Here is a 16649-nt window from a genome sequence, read left to right on the forward strand (position 1 = left end):
CCTAGATGAAGGCAACAAGAGATGGTTCTTCTCTCTCACAAAAGGTGGCAAGAGAAGTATTATTTAATTAAAGAGGAAAACCTACAATCGCACCTATTTAAACAAGCATCCATCAAATATGTAAGAGTCCAATATAATGTAAGCAAGAAAAGGGAAGAAGGAGAGCTCACAAGAAAACTATTGCAAGGGAAGGGGTGAAGAGAGAGCTCTCAATAGCTAGATGAAGGCAAAAAGAGATGGTCTATCATGAGATGGTTCTCTCTCACACAAAAGGTGGAGAAAGAAGAAGCTAATGGAAGGGGGAAACCTACAATGACACCTATTTAAACAAGCATTTGTCAAACATTTAAGAATCCAATATAATGCAAGCAAGAAGAGGGAAGAAGGAGAGCTGAAACCATGTCGTTGATTTTGTGTGAAAAGCAACACTATTCCATCCCCCCAACCCCTCTCTCTTCTTCCCTCTATCTTCTTCATGAGACTCCCACATCCCCCCTCCTCACTTCCTCTGTTTCTCTTTTTTTTTTGTGTTTCCAACATAGTTGCACCTCATCATAAGGTGTTTTTCAACACCCTCATAGTTGCATCCAGCTCTACTGCCTTCAACTACCCCCATACAAGCGTTGCTAAACGACCACCATTGCAAGTCCGAGTCTTGATTTGTCACCATTGTCGATGGATCCCCTACCACTTGCACAAGATCAAGCCTTCTTCTACAAGCACCACCTTGGAACCTACAAACAACCACACAAGCATCCAAAAGATTTTTCAAAAAAGTTAAAAACCTTTACCTTTGACTCACAACTCTTACCCCCAAACACCCACCAAACTAATCCCCCTCCTATTTTAAAAGGTAAAGTCCCCTCCCTCCCTCCTTTTACATTAACTAAATAAATCTAGTACTCCCCTTCTCTTCAATTTTTAGGTTTGGCCTTTTTCTGAAGTCTCACACGAATATTTTTAAAAAAAACATCCTTTTTTAGAGTATCTTGTTCCTAAGCCTCTCCATAAGCTTGGAATCATCCTCAACACCATGTAATTGACCCTTAAGTTTTGTAATACATTTCATGGTTGATTATGATCACATTCGGTTGGTGTGTATAAAATCAAGCATGGGTTGTTTATGATGATGAGTGGAGGAGCTAGTGCATCATCCAAAAGAGACGAGAGCTAGTGCATAAGAATATGCCACGCAACAAGATTGTCGGTGTGAAAACCCATTAGGATACTAGTCCTCATATGTAAACTTACATAGTTTTACTCACTCACTCAATGGTCATCATGACACTATAATATATTTTTACAAAGTGGTTCATTGATGAAGCAATGTGCTTTCGTGTCTTTTCACACCAAGGTCGGTCAAACACTTGTCTCCACTCACATGATATTGTGATTACAACATCTATATATTTATTAATATAAATACACAATATTAGTGTGTTTACAATCAAATATCATGTTCTCAAACTCACAAATACAAGACTCTATGTTTCCAAAAAAGAGTACATTCATTGGACCTTAGAATTTTCAGAAAAGAAATGTTTCAACTCTCCACCCACATCTAACATTTATTAATATATTTTACAAGCCCTTGTATTAGTGTGTGTATGCAATCAAAAATCAAGTTTCAAAATACAGAATTCGTAAAGCTCAAACGTAACTCTATTCAAGCTCCACTGCCTACATATTCTTGTTTGGAGTTCAGGTACATAATGGGAAATACATGACCACTACAAGAACCGTCAATTGAACATGTTTGACAAGTAGGATACATGAACATGCATATGCGTGCGTGTGGGGGGGGGGGGGTGTTTAAAACCTTTGCTGCAATCTCAAGTTTAGGCCAAATAATTGTTTCTTTTGCCCTTCCTATATGACGTCTTTGTGATTTTAGGCCCATTGATGAAGACTAAGCTTCTCTTCTTCCAAACACTGTTTGAGGAAGATCTTCTATGGAAATAGCAATGGCCTGGAGATAAATATGCATGCCATAAATAAGTAGACAAGACTTTTGGCCTGACTTGAAAAGTTAAGACATTTGCATGCCATCAATAAGAAGCAATTTTTTTTAGGCCCACCTTAGTCAAACATTTTCAGGGTAATTAGAGCCTGATCAAAATTGGAAGGCCACAAACCATTTCTTCAAAAGATTTGAATAATTCTTTGCACCTTCATATTCACATTGTAATAAAGTAAAGTGCGTCTTTTCTTTTCACCACACTAGATCCTTAGAGGTGCAGCTTCTTATCACCCTAAAACTATGTGAAGCATCTAAACCTGAACCCACCTTTGCATGCCACCCAATATCATGATGAGTGCAGCATCTAAACACACCCAATATCGTTTATTCATTTGCTACCTTCCATTGACTGTGTTACACACTAACCTTCCTCTCATCACTGCAGTGTAAAAAAACAACCCATGACATCCAAAGAATATATGAACAACATTAGGCACCCAAAACTGATATGAGCATCATGCACCTTGAATAAGCACTACCCATAGCACACAATGCCGCCAACATTCATGACTGCTCTTCTTCATCTTCAAAATCACCATCATCATCTGAATCTGGCACTATTGGACCTTCACATAGACGCTGTTGAAGTGATAATTTTTTAGGTACTACAAGCTCAGCATGCTTTCCAACATTGTCAAAATAGGTCTGCAATAGAATCTAAACCCAGCCAAAAAAAAACAAAACAAAAAATAAACTTTCATATTTATTTGCTTTCCTGCGATAACATGCAAAATTTCCCATAAGATGTAAGTAGCACACAATTAAGGACTTACTACTGCAGCATAAGCATCAAGATGCATCTTCCGGCCTTTCCTCGTTGAACCCCTTCATAGACAGGAGATTTGTTAGAATATAAATAAAGCTTTATGAGGCAAGTGATTCTGCCATTTCAGTCCATCTTCAAGTTTAAAACAAATCCATCTGTCTCAACCCCCACCCGCACACACACAGACTCATGACCGCATCTTTTATTAAGAGTCCTTCAATCTTGTGAGTTGTTGGTGTAGTGTGCTATTAACCCTAGAAGACTAGCTAGCTGCCTCAGTCTATTGATTAATCAAGCTCATGGTAATGTCACATGCGGAAAAATCCACAAAGCAGCAATATGATTATACATGGCTGGTGTTAACATGCATCCTCTTGCTTGAGTAATAAGTATTAATGTGCCAGAGTAAGCAAGGGGAAGAAATCTTACATAATAAGCATGTACTCAAGAGCATCGTCCGAACTCCCGAATTCATCATGCAAGTAAACGCACCATCCCCTAAATGTCATGAATGAGATTTATTAGAAGGTTGAGGAAAATTTAACTAGGCCTTCTCGTGTATGTAAAGTACAGGTGTCAGATGCAGTGCTTCCCACTTTTCTCTTCTTTGTAGGCCACAAAAGGGCGCAAAGATAGTGACACCCAAACAAAAAATGCCATCCATACAAAAGCTCATTCGTATTTCACTGCTTGAGAGGTTTTTGTCACAGAAGAAGGCAAAGATACCAAGATACAAACACAAAATGCCATGCAAACAAAAGTTCATTCATCTTACATAGAAAAAGAGCACTAAATGGATTGAAATATATTTCTTACGGAATCGAACTGCATGAAACATTTCTTCCTTTGAAACACATTTTCAACTTTTTCTTAAATTAATCTTTTATGGCCCAAAACCCAAAGCAAGCAAGTTTTTGCAGCCAGTCATGTCACGTGCATCCCACACTTTGATGCCACGTAGACATATCTGAACAAGAAGGTGCAAGACCTGGCGTGGTAAACTGGTCCCATGTGAGCTCAGTCCGAGGCGAGTCAGCCAGGGTTCCACTCCATTCGTCCGGCATTGTCCTGCACATGAAGCAGTGCCAATCCGCGCTGTGAGTCTCCCTCTGGGATGATGTCAATTGCTCTGTATGTTTGGCCAGCGACCACATGTCAGACGACTGTGTAGATGTAGGCATGCATAAGGTCTGGGAACAAGGAAGGCTATGGGCCACCCAAGAGGGGCCAGGCAGGCTCCAAGATTTGCCCACCAGCCCAAGGAAGGGCTGGGCAGGCTGTCGGCCAGCCCAAGAGGGCTTGGCCAGGAAGCCGACTTGCCTTTGGGCCAGCCCAGCCAGTCGGCTAGCCCATAGGGCAGCCAGGACTGCAGGCGGCCAGTGCCCAGGGGCTGCCCAACAGCCTGCGCTGTTCTGGACAGCAGCCCCCATAGAGGCGGCCAGGCCAGTCCAGCAGTATAGTGTGAACACATGATTTATTAGCATTAAATGTCACTTTAGCAGGTCGTGGGGCTATTTTCAGTCAGCCGATCTGGATAAACCAGCCGACCAACATCTAGGAGGGGTATATAAACCCAAGGCACCATTCAGTCCTATTTATCTCATATTTCACCAAGTGCTCAAGCCAATCAAGGGGCCAGGATAGCCAAGGAGAAGCTAACGCAAGGGTGAAGGATTGAAGGTCAAGGACAGAGGATTCTCCTCAGCCAAGAAGGTTCAGGTTCAGTCTTTTATTTCAAATTTTGCATCATTCTAATAAAAGCAAATACACCATCCGTGGTGGGGGCCCTACAGAGGGTATTCAGGACCCAATATGTGTACTCTTCTCCCTCTCTCTCTCTCTCTCTCTCTCTCTCTCTATTTTCTGCACATCTATACTCAGTTTTGTGCGTTATTCTCGTCGTGAAAAGAGTGCTGATTTCTAAGCATTGAAGTTACCGATCTCCCCCAAAGCTTCCGCATGTTACAGTGGTATCAGAGCCTACTTCAAGAGTAAAGATTCAGCAAGAAACCAGAAATTTTTTCTCGCTCGTGTGGTTGGTTTTAAGACTCCGGTGGACCACCCCTTTCGGAGTGACTCTTGTCCCTTGAAGGACGGTTGGTTTTCAGCCTCCGGAAGTCTCCCACACACACAGTGGATGGTCAGATTGCGCTCCGGAAGGAGGTGCATTTTCCTACTATGGCGAGCTTCGAGGAGGAGAGAGACCAGGAACCTTGGGACCAAAGTGCACCAAGCAGCCCAGCTAGGGCGTCAGGCATGAGTGTCAAAGAGATGTTCCAACAGATGATGCGAGCAATCGCAGACCAGAGTACCAAGTTGGAAGAGCAGAAGACGCAAATACTGGCTCTGGAAGAGCGCACCCGTTCTCCAACTCTGCGTTTTGCGTCTCTTCCTCCATCTCCCTCCGTTTCCCAGATTCCAGATCCTCTACACAAGAACCCTTTCGACAGGTCACGACCGCAACCGAGTTTGATACTTGAGTTGCAGATGCGTGCATTGGAGATCCGACAACGTGAAGACGACGCCATGCAACGTGTGGAACATGAGCGATACCTTGCGGCTTTGGACGCAAGATTGACGCCAACAGCTTCCTCAAATCATTTTCTCGAGAAAATGAATTTCAGTAAGCATAATGGTAAACTCAACCCCACAACTCTTTATTCATGGTTGCATCAATTTAAAGCTTGCTTTGCCGCAATTCGAAAAAATGATACTGACAGAGTGATCTTAGCTAGTTGGTACTTGGACGGTGAGGCCATTCCTTGGTGGACCCAGTGGGCTCATGCCCACACCAGATAAGATATGGCAGCTTATGTTTGGGACGAATTTGTCCACGACCTTAAGCAGCGGTTTCTACCGCCCTTGAGCGACTCGAAGACGAGTTTAGGGGAGCGCGTCAGAACGCGCAACCAGTCCTTCTGTAAGCCCAGCAGGGCGTGCAGTGACAGACTCAACCACGTGTCCAAGAGATAAAAATATAAAGAGAGAGGGGAGAGAGAAAAGGAAATGGGGATCTTGCATAGTACACTACATTAAGCGGGGAACAGACCTCGCTCCCTTTCAGGAATTTATTCAAGAACAATCCACGGGCACGCTGGCTAGGATCAATACAATCAATGAATACAAAACAAACAAATATAATAATAAATATACTGCCCCTCACTACGCCAGAGAGGGTGCAATATGTGGGCAACTACGTGGATTGGTCTATGGAACCAATCCCACCGGTCATTCCAACCCTGTCAAATTTTCTCAATCCTGAAAATTAACCATGAATGATCAAAGCTTAAGTTAGCTAAAGCCTACGATACAAGTTACAACAAGAAGGCAACTAGTTGGAAGTTCGATACCTCTCATCTACCAAGAGAGTGCATCGGTTAAGAGCAAGGTAGTTTCAAATGTACGAAACAGCACGAGTTTAGTACGTGGTATAGAACGTTGTCCACCAATAAAGTACGTCAAAAACATTACGTACTTTACAATGTTAAAATCATATATATGTATGTCTGTGTGAGAGATTGGTCAAGAAAGCTTGAAGTCTATATCTAATATCCTTTGATAGACAAGGAGTGATGTGTCAACACATGTCATATTCTAGCAATTCAGCCCATCTAAGAATTTCAAAATTAGCACCCACAACATAAACAATGTCTAGACATACCCAAATACACCATGATTGGACTTTGACAATTCAAGTACATAGTAGAAACAAATGATAAATCAAAATCACATGACAATGTCACATCTGTCTGATGCCGTGAGCGCAAACGGGCTATACAATGCGATTGCCGAACATAATAAATAGAAAAAAGGAGACAAGGGAAGAAACCAAAACACAAATGTTTTCTAGGTTTGAAACGTTTGGAAATGTTCAGAAGTCCAAAAAGTACTAAAAAATAAAAAACGGAGCGCTCAATAAAGCCTCTGCCTCCTTCCACATACCTTCTTGCATCACTCTACGTGCAAAACCAACTACCTTCGTGTGCTCATGGTCCTCCCAGCTCATCCACTCTCGACAGACCACTGTACGCATGAGTCCCTGTCGGACTCTCACTACCCTCTCAACCACAATGAACATATATGCAAACCTAGTCTGTGAGGGCTTCAAAAGCTCAAGGTCACTATTGGCACGAAACATTGCCAAGACCTTCGGCCTCTTGGTAACAAACTTCACCAAGCTACGCGCGTGTCAAAGATGTCAGCAATCCACCTAATCTTGGCAAGGTCTTCAATGAGCAAGTCTAGGCTATGGGATGCACATGGAGTCCATACAATCTGTGGGAACTCATCCTCTAGCATCCGTCCCATCGAGACAGTTGCTACCATTGTCAGTGACCACCTGCACTATGTTTTGTGGGCCTATCTCCATGATAGCCTCGCGGAGGTGTAACCCTATAAACTCTCCTATCACCACTGTCCCATGCATAGATGCATCAAGGGCATGCAAAAACATAGTGCTCTTACAAGAGGACACCAAAATATTGCACGCATTCCTCTTGCGTATATCTGACCACCCATCACATAACAATGTGCAACCATACTTGCTCCAAGTGGCTTTTAATGGCTCCATCTCCACCTCCACTGCTTGTTGCTCTCTTCTGAGCTCTTTAGTGCACAAGGTCTCATAGGAGGGTCCCTCCCACTCACATCCAATGCGGCTGATTGCCCTCGTGGCCTTTTTCCATTGTGGTGTGTGCACAATGTGAAAAGACAAAGCGCATTGGATGAAAAGCCTAGTGAGTTCCCTAGTTGCATCTTTAATTGCTTGCTTTTGAATGCTTGCTCTCTTTAGAGAGGCTCTAGGTGCTACGGGCAAAGGGGTTCGTGTTGCTGTGGGAGTGAAACTATGAGCACCCCCGAATCCTGCTTGGCTTTGTGCATCTTCCTCTGAACCCAACCGTGTTCTCTTTGATGCATTACCTGTATCCTCACTAGCCCCAATATCCTCGATCACACAGGCCCACAACCGCGTCCTGCCAGTTGCTGTCTTTTCCATTCTTGTAGCTCGGCTTTGATGTTTGCACGCACAAGTTTGCATGCACCAATGCCTTCCCTGGTTAAACCTATGAAATGGACCTTAACACGGATTATGGACCCTCCCGAGCAAACCCCCGCAAAAATTGCATTTCCACTTTTGTGTGCCTCAACCACCATATTTAGATACAGGAGTGACATGGGCCCACATGGCATCCTTAGTGCAAGGCATCTTGACAAAGACAAGGCTGGATTGGCACCCTGGCATGAAAACCCCCAAATTTTGAAATTTGTGTTTTTTTTCCCCCAAATTTTGAAATCTATGTTTTTTTTGCAAAATCGAAGAAAAAAGGCACAAATCAGCACAACCAACCTGAGAGATGGCGGGCACGGAACCTGGGAAGTGCAGCTGGAGCTGGTAGGGGCTGATTTGTGCAAGACAAGAGCTCCCTTCAAGCTGTTTCACAGGCACGGGCACATGTAGGCATTTTTTCAAAAAACGGGCTCTGGATAAGAAAAACGCTGATTTCGTATATCTTCCCAAGTGAAATGAAAGAAACGTGTTTCAAACATATGAAACGTTTCATTTCATACAGATGCAATGAAACGCGTTTCATTGCAACTATGATGGTGACTCCTTTGGCCCGAAGATAGGCTTTGGCAGCTTCAACTCCTTTGGCTTCAGTGGCTCTATCTTTGATGAAATCTTCAAACATTTGAGCCCTTTCTTGGTCATGTTCCCTCTTGGCTCTCCAAGCGAGAAATTCTTCATCTCTAAGCAAACGCCGGAATTGCTGGAAGTCAGGATACTCTTCTAATGATATGGCCACAGTCGCATGAGTAATGGATTGACAGCCCTGGTTCCCATCCTTAAGTCCTGTAGGCATGTGCTCACTTATAGTAGTGCTACGTGTGAATAAGGCTTAACCAAGGGCACTTTTTCTCATGTGGTTTTTCCCCTTGAATATCAATTGTGAAAGGACACTCTATCCATTCCACTTTTATACTTGGCTATTATATGGATGTGACTCGCATGCAAGAGTTGACTTGCACTTGTGATCTACCACACAACTTCTTGCTCTCTCTTTGTATGTCTTCTTGCAGCTAACCCTAATCTACAAGAAACCCTAATTTTTGTGTGTGTGTGTGTGTGTGAGTCCAACAATTGGTATCAGAGCCTTGCTGCCCTCCTTCCACACACGCAGCTCCTGTCCGGATGCTGCTCCTTCCGACGATAAGCCTCCGTCGACTATCCCGCCTATGGTGCTCTAGCTCCATCCGCAACTCCACGTTCCGGCGCTCTCTCTCTCTCTCTCTCTCTCTCTCTCTCTCTCTCTCTCGCGCCGACCAGCTAGCCATGCTCCGCCGCTTTCTACCTCCATGAGCGGCAGCACTAGTGTTGAGAGGTCCACCTCCGCCCGGCCAAACGGCGGCGCTGTCTCCACAGTGGGCACGACACGGCGGAGCTCAGCCACACTTGTGGCTTACGTTGCAGGCAACAGAATTCTGGGAAATTCTTGGGCATCCTTCCGTCCACCGGTTGCCATCCATCGCCATCGCCGGATCTTGCCAAGCAAAGTTTCGCCGGAGAGTCACCACCTGCTCCTCAAACATTCCAGCGACGTCTATCGGCTGTTCTCCGCCACCCGCTTCTCCAATCGACCACTAGAAGATGCTTGAGGTTCTGATGATTCAGGGATTAACAGTGCCCTGTGTTTTGTTAAAAAATTGAAAGTACATGTCATGCTGCTTTGCTTGGAATTTGGGGTTTTTCAAATTGAGGCCAAAATCAGTAAATTGAGCCTCTTTCAGAGGCAAAACTTTTTGTGAAAATTGGGCAATTAACTGCACATTGAAGCAATTGCAGTTTATAAAAATTGGGGCTTTTCAGTTTGGAGCATGTAACAGGGGATTACAACAATGATTTGTCACATATGTATACACATTGAGTGTACTTGGACACTTTGGTGCAGGTTTATACTTGCTTGCGGTTGCAAGTAAAAGTTTGCACAGGACATTTGGTTGCCTGGTAGTGCACATTGGTGCTTGGTTTTCTTGCAGGTGTATTTTGTCTACATGGCTCAAAATGCTACAGATGTATTTGGTGTGCTCACCCAGGAGGACAAGTTGAATGGATCAAACTACTCCCTGTGGAGTTTCATGATCCGTAACTTGTTGGTAGCCAAAGGGCTTTGGGGCATCGTGTGTGGTGTCGACAAACGCCTACTTACCATACAACCAACAACGCCTCAAAGGGGAGATGCTCAAAGAGCTCCTGAAGTAGAACCTGCTCCCACACAAGAGCAAAAGAGATGGGACTCCAAGGATGCACAGGACATGTCCTTGATAGCCCTTTCAGTGAAAAGATGTATTATTCCACGCATTCGGTCTTGCAAGGCATCAAAGCTTGCATGGGACACTTTGGAAGCAATGTATTAGGTACGCAATGAGGCAAGAGTTGCCTACTTGAAGAGACAATTGGATGTGACTCCATGTCAGATCACCTCACCAAAGTGAATGATTTGCAGGAACAATTGCTCAACATTGATGAGGTTATTCCAGACAAACAGCTGGTCACCAACACTGAATTCTTTACCACACTCCTATTTGGGCTCACACACCTCTCTCAACCTCTATGAGTGGAGGTGCTAATCCCATCACTTTCGAAGAGCTGGTGGGTTTACTCTTGTACGAAGAGTAAACAAGAGCAAACCTATCTAGCAACCGTGGTGGAGACAAGGCATTTACAGCCAAGGATAATGGTAAAGCAAAGAGCTTTAAGCATGGGGCACACCAATCTAGTAACGATGGTCATGGATAACCCTCTTCCAATGGTGAAAGTCTGACAAAGGAGATGCAAACAAGCCTAAAAAGAAGGGCAACTCTCACTACTGCCATAAGCTTGACCACTACATCAATGATGTAGAAAGCGGATTGCAAAAGAGTAGAAGAAAGATGCAGGCAATGCAGTAGCAAGCTCTTCTGATGACAAAGCAGAGCAATCGGCTAATGTAATTCAGGAAGAGTATACTTTTTTGGTCACATGCACTAGTGACACACCAAGTGCTTCAAGGAATGATATGTCTTGCATTGCATCCGACAAACAAGATGTATCATGGTATTTTGATAGTGGTGCTTCGAGCCACATCACTTCATGCAAAGTTGTATTTCAGCACTTGTTTTATGCTTCTAATGGCCGCACTGTATCATGTGCAAATCATACCACTTATCTAGTAAAGGGAATTGGCAATGTCATACTTGTTGCCACCAATGGTGCAAATATATGTATGACAAAAGTGTTGTATGTTCTAGGGATAAAGAAAAATCTAATCTCCATCTCAGCCATAAACAACGAAGGTTTAAAGGTTGAATTTGAAGATGGGAAGTGTTTGGTGAAAGACCCATCAAAGGGTTATGCAATAGTCGCTTCCGGAACAAGATACAATGGCTTGTATAGCTGGACAGCTATGACAAGCGAACTTATGATGCACATACAGTGGCTGCCCACTCCTGCTATGCATGATGCAGAGCTTTGGCATACTCATTTTGGGCATGTAAATTTTCGGAAGTTTGAGTGAATGATCCTTGTGAGCCAGTTGATGCCTCTCTGTACTGGAAGCTAGTTGGTTCATTGATCTGGTTGCTGAACACTAGATTAGACTTGAGCTTTTCTAAGAGGCTGTTGAGCTCATTCATGCAAACGCCGTTGAAGTCTCATTGGGACGCGGGATTGCGGATCTTGCGGTATCTACAAGGTACGAAGGATCTTGGACTCTTCTACACAGGAGGGGGATTGATGGATGGAGTCAGACTCCAAGGATGGAGTGACTCAGATTGGGAAGGAAATCCAGACACAAGGAGATCCACATCGGGCTACAGTTTTTCCATCAGCTCAAGAGCGGTTTCATGGAGCAGTAAGAGGCAGCCAACTATTGCCTTATCATCGACAGAGGCAGAGTACCGGGCTGCTTGTGGTGCTGCTTGCGAGGTTGTGTGGTTGCGGAGGTTGCTTGGCGAGATTAGGTTTCCACAGAAGGAGCCCACAGTCATCCAATGCGATAAACAGAGCTATATAGCTATTGCTCGGAACCCGGTCTTCCATGCCCGGACCAAGCACATAGAGATACAATATCACTTTGTACGTGAGAAAATCTTGGCTGGTCACTGGTGACATCTTGCTTCTTTATTGTTTGACGGAGGACAATGCGGCGGACCTCTTCACGAAGTCTCTACCTCTCAAGCTATGCTCCGGCGGCACTCCAGCTCTCTAGGGTTGGTTCCACATCCAGGAGCTGAGAGGGGGTGTTAGCAGTCATCTCCTATCTGTATATTTACACTAGGGCCTATGTTGTGGGTGTGACCCCCCGATTTAGGTGTTTTCTCATTTTTCCCCACTCTCCATATTTTTCCCTATTTTTTCTGTTGTGTGGAGGACTGTCGGCTGCCCACCTGCCTCTGTGTGGTATCCAACTAGACTCTCAGAGCTGGCAGACTTAGGTACTGCTAGCCGACAGGTCTTCTGCAGCCGACTTGGAGTGCCGATTTGGTCGGTACCTCCAGGTAGCTGTCGGTTGTCTCTACAGCAGGCCGACTGCTTATAAGGGCTATATAAAATGGCCCCTTGGCCCCCCACTCATTGTATTCCAGATTTCATGATTTTTTGTGTATATAACAGAGTTACACGCCTCTCTCTCTCCCTCTCTATTGCTGTGTTTTTCTGCAGTGCACTTGCTCTTGTGTTTTCAGATTTTGTCTTCATTTCCACTGCATATTCTAACAGCATTAGCCATGGGTGGTCTCTTTGATTCAGAAGAGCCTTCATCTTATGAAGAAGCAGCATTGGGTGCAAGCGATGCAAGATGAAATCTCTTCTATCATTAAGAACAATACTTGGGATCTTGTGGACTTGCCGTCGAAAGGCAAGAATGTCATTGGCACAAAGTGGGTGTACAAAGTCAAAAGGAAGTCTGATGGTACCGTTGACAGGTAAAAAGCAAGACTTGTGGCTAAAGGCTATTCTCAAAAAAAGGAAATAGATTATGATGAGAGTTTTGCAAGAAACCCTAATTGTAAGTGTGTGAGTCCAACAAGTCCTAGGTCGACCTCATAGTTGTTCCCTTCATTAGGCCCTTGGTTGCCCTCTACTCTCGACATAGCTCTGTCACCCCAACAAAGATTCCTCAAGAGAAATCTTGCTCTGATACCACTGTAAGCCCAACGGGGAGTGCCATGACAAATTCAACCACGTATTTAAGAGAAAAGATAGAGAGGAGGGTTTAGAGAATTTTGCACAAGACACACGCACTGAGAAGGGAATAGGCCCCTTTCAAAAATTTATTTAGGAACCATGCACAAGCTTATCAAGCCAAGATCAATACAACCAATGAATACAAAATCAAACAAATGTGTTGATGTAGAAATCCAAGTCGGAGTCGATGTCGAGGCATGAAACTTTTGATGCCGAACACATAATGGGGATGGCCCACAAGAATCTCTCACCGGCCTAGTACCAAATCCAAAACCCAAGTCCAAGTCAAAAGAATCCCTAGCTTGTACACCAAGTGCTCAAGGGATGATATCCAGTAGTAGACTCAATGCCCAAACTGAAGTAAAAGCAAACCTCAAAGAGAGGCCCCACGAAGGAATATATATCAAATCCGATCCACAGCCTAGCAACCTGTAAAAGGCTCAAAGCAGCAGATAGTGCCGGTGTAGAGAAGCGCTTCTGACTGCTTAGCTAGGCGGCAAATGGGCAAATCAGGGTGGCGCTGCTGAGGAGGCGCAGGCAGCACAAGCGCTGAGAAGGTGGTGCTTGCAGCACAGATGGCTGACATTGCAGGTGGCTAAAACAGGCGATAGCACTGGCTGTACTGGCGCTAGCGCTGATGGCAGAACAGACGGAGGGTAGGTGCAGGCAGGCAGCAGACAACAGCTGCCCTGACCACACCCTGGTTGGTTATGATTCTCCAACGTCCTTGTTTGATAAACATGGTGACGACAAGCTCCAACCTCATGATTCTTTTATACCCTAGGAGAGCCTTGATTTTTGCCAAAAGCGATGCTTTTTCTTTTTACTTTGTTTTTGTCTTTTTTAACTTTTAATAATAAAATATTACTCATCTTTCGTCAAAGTTCTTTTGTTTTGCTTTTCTGGCTTTAGGACCTTGTTTTTTGGCCCTAGAGATGCTTTTTGAAAAAGCGGCTTTTAGCTTTTTGATCCAACTCAGTCTCCTCTTGCCAATGGTGCCCTGGCTCACGGTCAACTCACTTTGACTTTTTGCTTTCCCCTGCTTTTTGACCAAAACTAGTGCTTTTCCTTGTGCCAGCTTCATGGTCCCTGTTCCCATGCTTTCATCTACCTGTCCAATGTCCGAGCACGGGTTCCATCATGTGAAAAGAGCTAGGAGGGCCAAATCGTTACATCCGGACCTTGCCACAGAGGCTCAAGTAAGACCCTTTTCCACACACTGCCCATAGAGCGAGGCAGACACATCATCCATCTCACCAGGAGAATCCGTCCCAAGCCCGAGATGTGTTGGCCCCGTGCACACATGGAGTCATCAAAGAGCAGGCACAGTCCCTCTGGAGAGGCACACACCGACACCTGCAACACCACAGATCCTCTTCCCATTAGCTTCAGATCGGGACGCACCATAGAGAGGTACCGACACTAGAGGTGAACATCAACACTATGTCTCCTGTTATACAGGGGGAGATGACACATGATTGGTTCCATTTGGTTCATTGTACATCCAGGGCTCACATAGTATGCAAGCCATGTTTCTTTTGGTGGATAAGCTTTTATTAAATGCTAGTTTTAGTGTGGTAAGAATCTTTGTCAATTCCCTCACCTTGGTGTTCACCAAACATCTACATAAGGGTATTATAGGGGGCTACTAGCTTGCTTGTATGCACACTTAAATGCTAATATTCCCAGCCTTAGGCTTCTTGATGCATTCTCGGATCATGTTAAATGCATCATTATTCTCTTTGTGACATGTTTCTCTCTCCTTCCACACTCACAATAGGACACTCTACATGTGGATTCACAACATTGGTGGGAAAGATCTCTTCAAAAAGCGCAGGAGCCTTGTCCACTTTAGACATCTTTTTCCAGGTGCAATCATTACAACAGCTCCAGATCAAGGATATCCTCCGGTGGCACAGGAATAGTCTAGCACATGATGTCAACATACATAGTATGTATTCTGTATATGATGGTGACACGTGACTCCCCATCAGGACAGCTTCAAGGCCTTTTGCGCATGCAAAGCCAACATAGGGCACAGCATCTTCTCTTCTGCTTGGGAGTGTGCTGTTTAGTTGGGAGCTTCTTTTTCCACAGGTCAACTTTGAGTCTTTCATGGGTTACTGTTTACATGTACTACTTTTGGGACACTTCGGGTCTTTTGTGGACATTAATACATCTTTCTTTCTTAAATCACACACACACACACAACAGAGAGGCTGAAACTGGCCGTGTGGAATTGCAATGGCACATTATGGTCAGAGCCCAATAATTTTGCTGACACATATACACGAAGAGTCATCATCTTCTGCACTGAGAGAAACACCAAAGACCTGAGCATGAACTACCTATAGTCTTGGAATTTCACCTGTAGGCAGGAGACAAGAACAACTGATGGCATATGGGGCTCTGGGGGCGGAGGCCATGTTGCTCTGTACAAGGATGGTAGAAGTGGTAATAAACCTCTCTGACTGCTAAAAAAACAACAAAAGCCATACCTCTGAGCAGCAAGAACTGCAAGCCTGCCTGCGAAACAGCGAGTCTTGCTAGACTGTGGGGTTTCCAATCCGGTGCTCGACTTTGGAAGGCCCACAATAAACTCTATTGCCCTCTGCAGCCAAGAATTCCATGGAGAAATTTTCGAGTGCTTAATACTCCACTTAGCAGACAGAAAAAACCATCCATGATTCCATAAATTTCCTTGTATACAAAAATATCTTGTTGCAAGTGAAACCAACAATCTACAGCACGTAAGCAGAATGGAAACGCTGATACAAGCAGACACCAAGAATATAAAGAGGCTTGCCTCTCTGTCAGCAATGTCTATAAGGCGAGCTTCTAATTTCTGCCCTCGTAACTCCACAACCTGGTATATCCAAATTTTTTGCCAAAAATCTATGAGCGGAAGCTACGGGAGAGAGAGGTGTTGAAAAAGAAGACTAGGAAACATAAAAATAGAGTTAGATAGACTTATTTAGAGTCAGGATTAAGGTCAGGGTTAGAATTTTCAATGAAAAGATTAGGGTTGTATGAAGACTGTTTGATTACACTTAGGGTTGGGCATTAGGATTAAGGACTGTATATATACTTCAACAGGCCGGGGGGCAAAACCTTTGCTGATAGCCACACCGGTTCTTGCATCTCCTAAATCAACGCCGAGGCTGTAGCGAGGGGGGTACTGAGACGAGCCGGGCTTCAATCTCTGCGCGTTGGAAAGAAGCTGAGAAACCTTCTCTTTCAATTCAGCTCTTCTGAACTCGTTGTTCTGCTCTTCGCCATCATTACCATCATCGGTAGCAGGTTCTCCGACTTCTGAGTTGTTCTGTTCACCATCGCCTGTCACCGTTAGAATTCCCCCTTCCGTCGAGCTATCCTTTTTTTTCTTCTTCTTCTTCTTTTTCTTCTTCGTCTCCGTCCGATCCGTGGCAGGAGCTAGGGTTTTGACGTTAGGGGGTTGCGATAAGCCCTCCGTGTGGGCAGCTTCCACCTGCTGTTGCTTCAAGGCAAGCATGGAAGCAATTTTTGTTCTTTCCAGATGGACGAAGGTAGCTAGCCACCATCGCTGCTGCACAAAAGGGCTCTTGCAGAGATGCGGCGATGGTGGCCATTTTGTGCAGGTTGCAGCTACTGCCATTGCAATG

General features: G+C 44.5%; 1 protein-coding gene across 3 annotated transcripts; it reads right to left on the bottom strand.

Annotated features, from left to right (window-relative positions):
• Nucleotides 1–600: 600 nt before the first annotated feature.
• LOC147628546 (Polynucleotidyl transferase, ribonuclease H-like superfamily protein) lies at nucleotides 601–16649 on the bottom strand. 3 transcript variants are annotated; one of them, XM_086813731.1, is made up of 7 exons: nucleotides 16097–16649; nucleotides 15815–15874; nucleotides 15507–15619; nucleotides 3216–3284; nucleotides 2794–2845; nucleotides 2484–2677; nucleotides 601–734 (listed from the first exon to the last, which is right to left on the bottom strand). In XM_086813731.1, the coding sequence occupies exons 1-6, from the start codon at nucleotides 16640–16642 to the stop codon at nucleotides 2525–2527; spliced, it is 993 nt and encodes a 330-aa protein (XP_086669857.1). In that variant the 5' UTR covers nucleotides 16643–16649; the 3' UTR covers nucleotides 601–734; nucleotides 2484–2524. The 3 variants fall into 3 exon arrangements, with proteins under 3 accessions (XP_086669857.1, XP_086669856.1, XP_086669855.1); XM_086813730.1 differs by lacking the exon at nucleotides 601–734 and adding an exon at nucleotides 1525–1969; XM_086813729.1 differs by lacking the exon at nucleotides 601–734 and having other exon boundaries at nucleotides 2138–2677.

The sequence above is a fragment of the Cibotium barometz genome, chromosome 19, assembly GCF_041138505.1.
Source record: "Cibotium barometz isolate CiBa-2024 chromosome 19, ASM4113850v1, whole genome shotgun sequence".
Taxonomy (NCBI): Eukaryota; Viridiplantae; Streptophyta; class Polypodiopsida; order Cyatheales; family Cibotiaceae; genus Cibotium; species Cibotium barometz.

Bases quoted from the DNA above. Each gene is read 5' to 3' on its own strand.
- LOC147628546 (XM_086813731.1), bottom strand. From the start codon at position 16,642: ATGGCAGTAGCTGCAACCTGCACAAAATGGCCACCATCGCCGCATCTC. The intron at 15,620-15,814 runs GCAAGCCTCTTT...TCTTGGCTGCAG, and splicing joins TAGACATTGCTGACAGAGAG to AGGGCAATAGAGTTTATTGT. The intron at 3,285-15,506 runs GTATGGCTTTTG...CATGACATTTAG, and splicing joins GCAGTTCTTGCTGCTCAGAG to GGGATGGTGCGTTTACTTGC.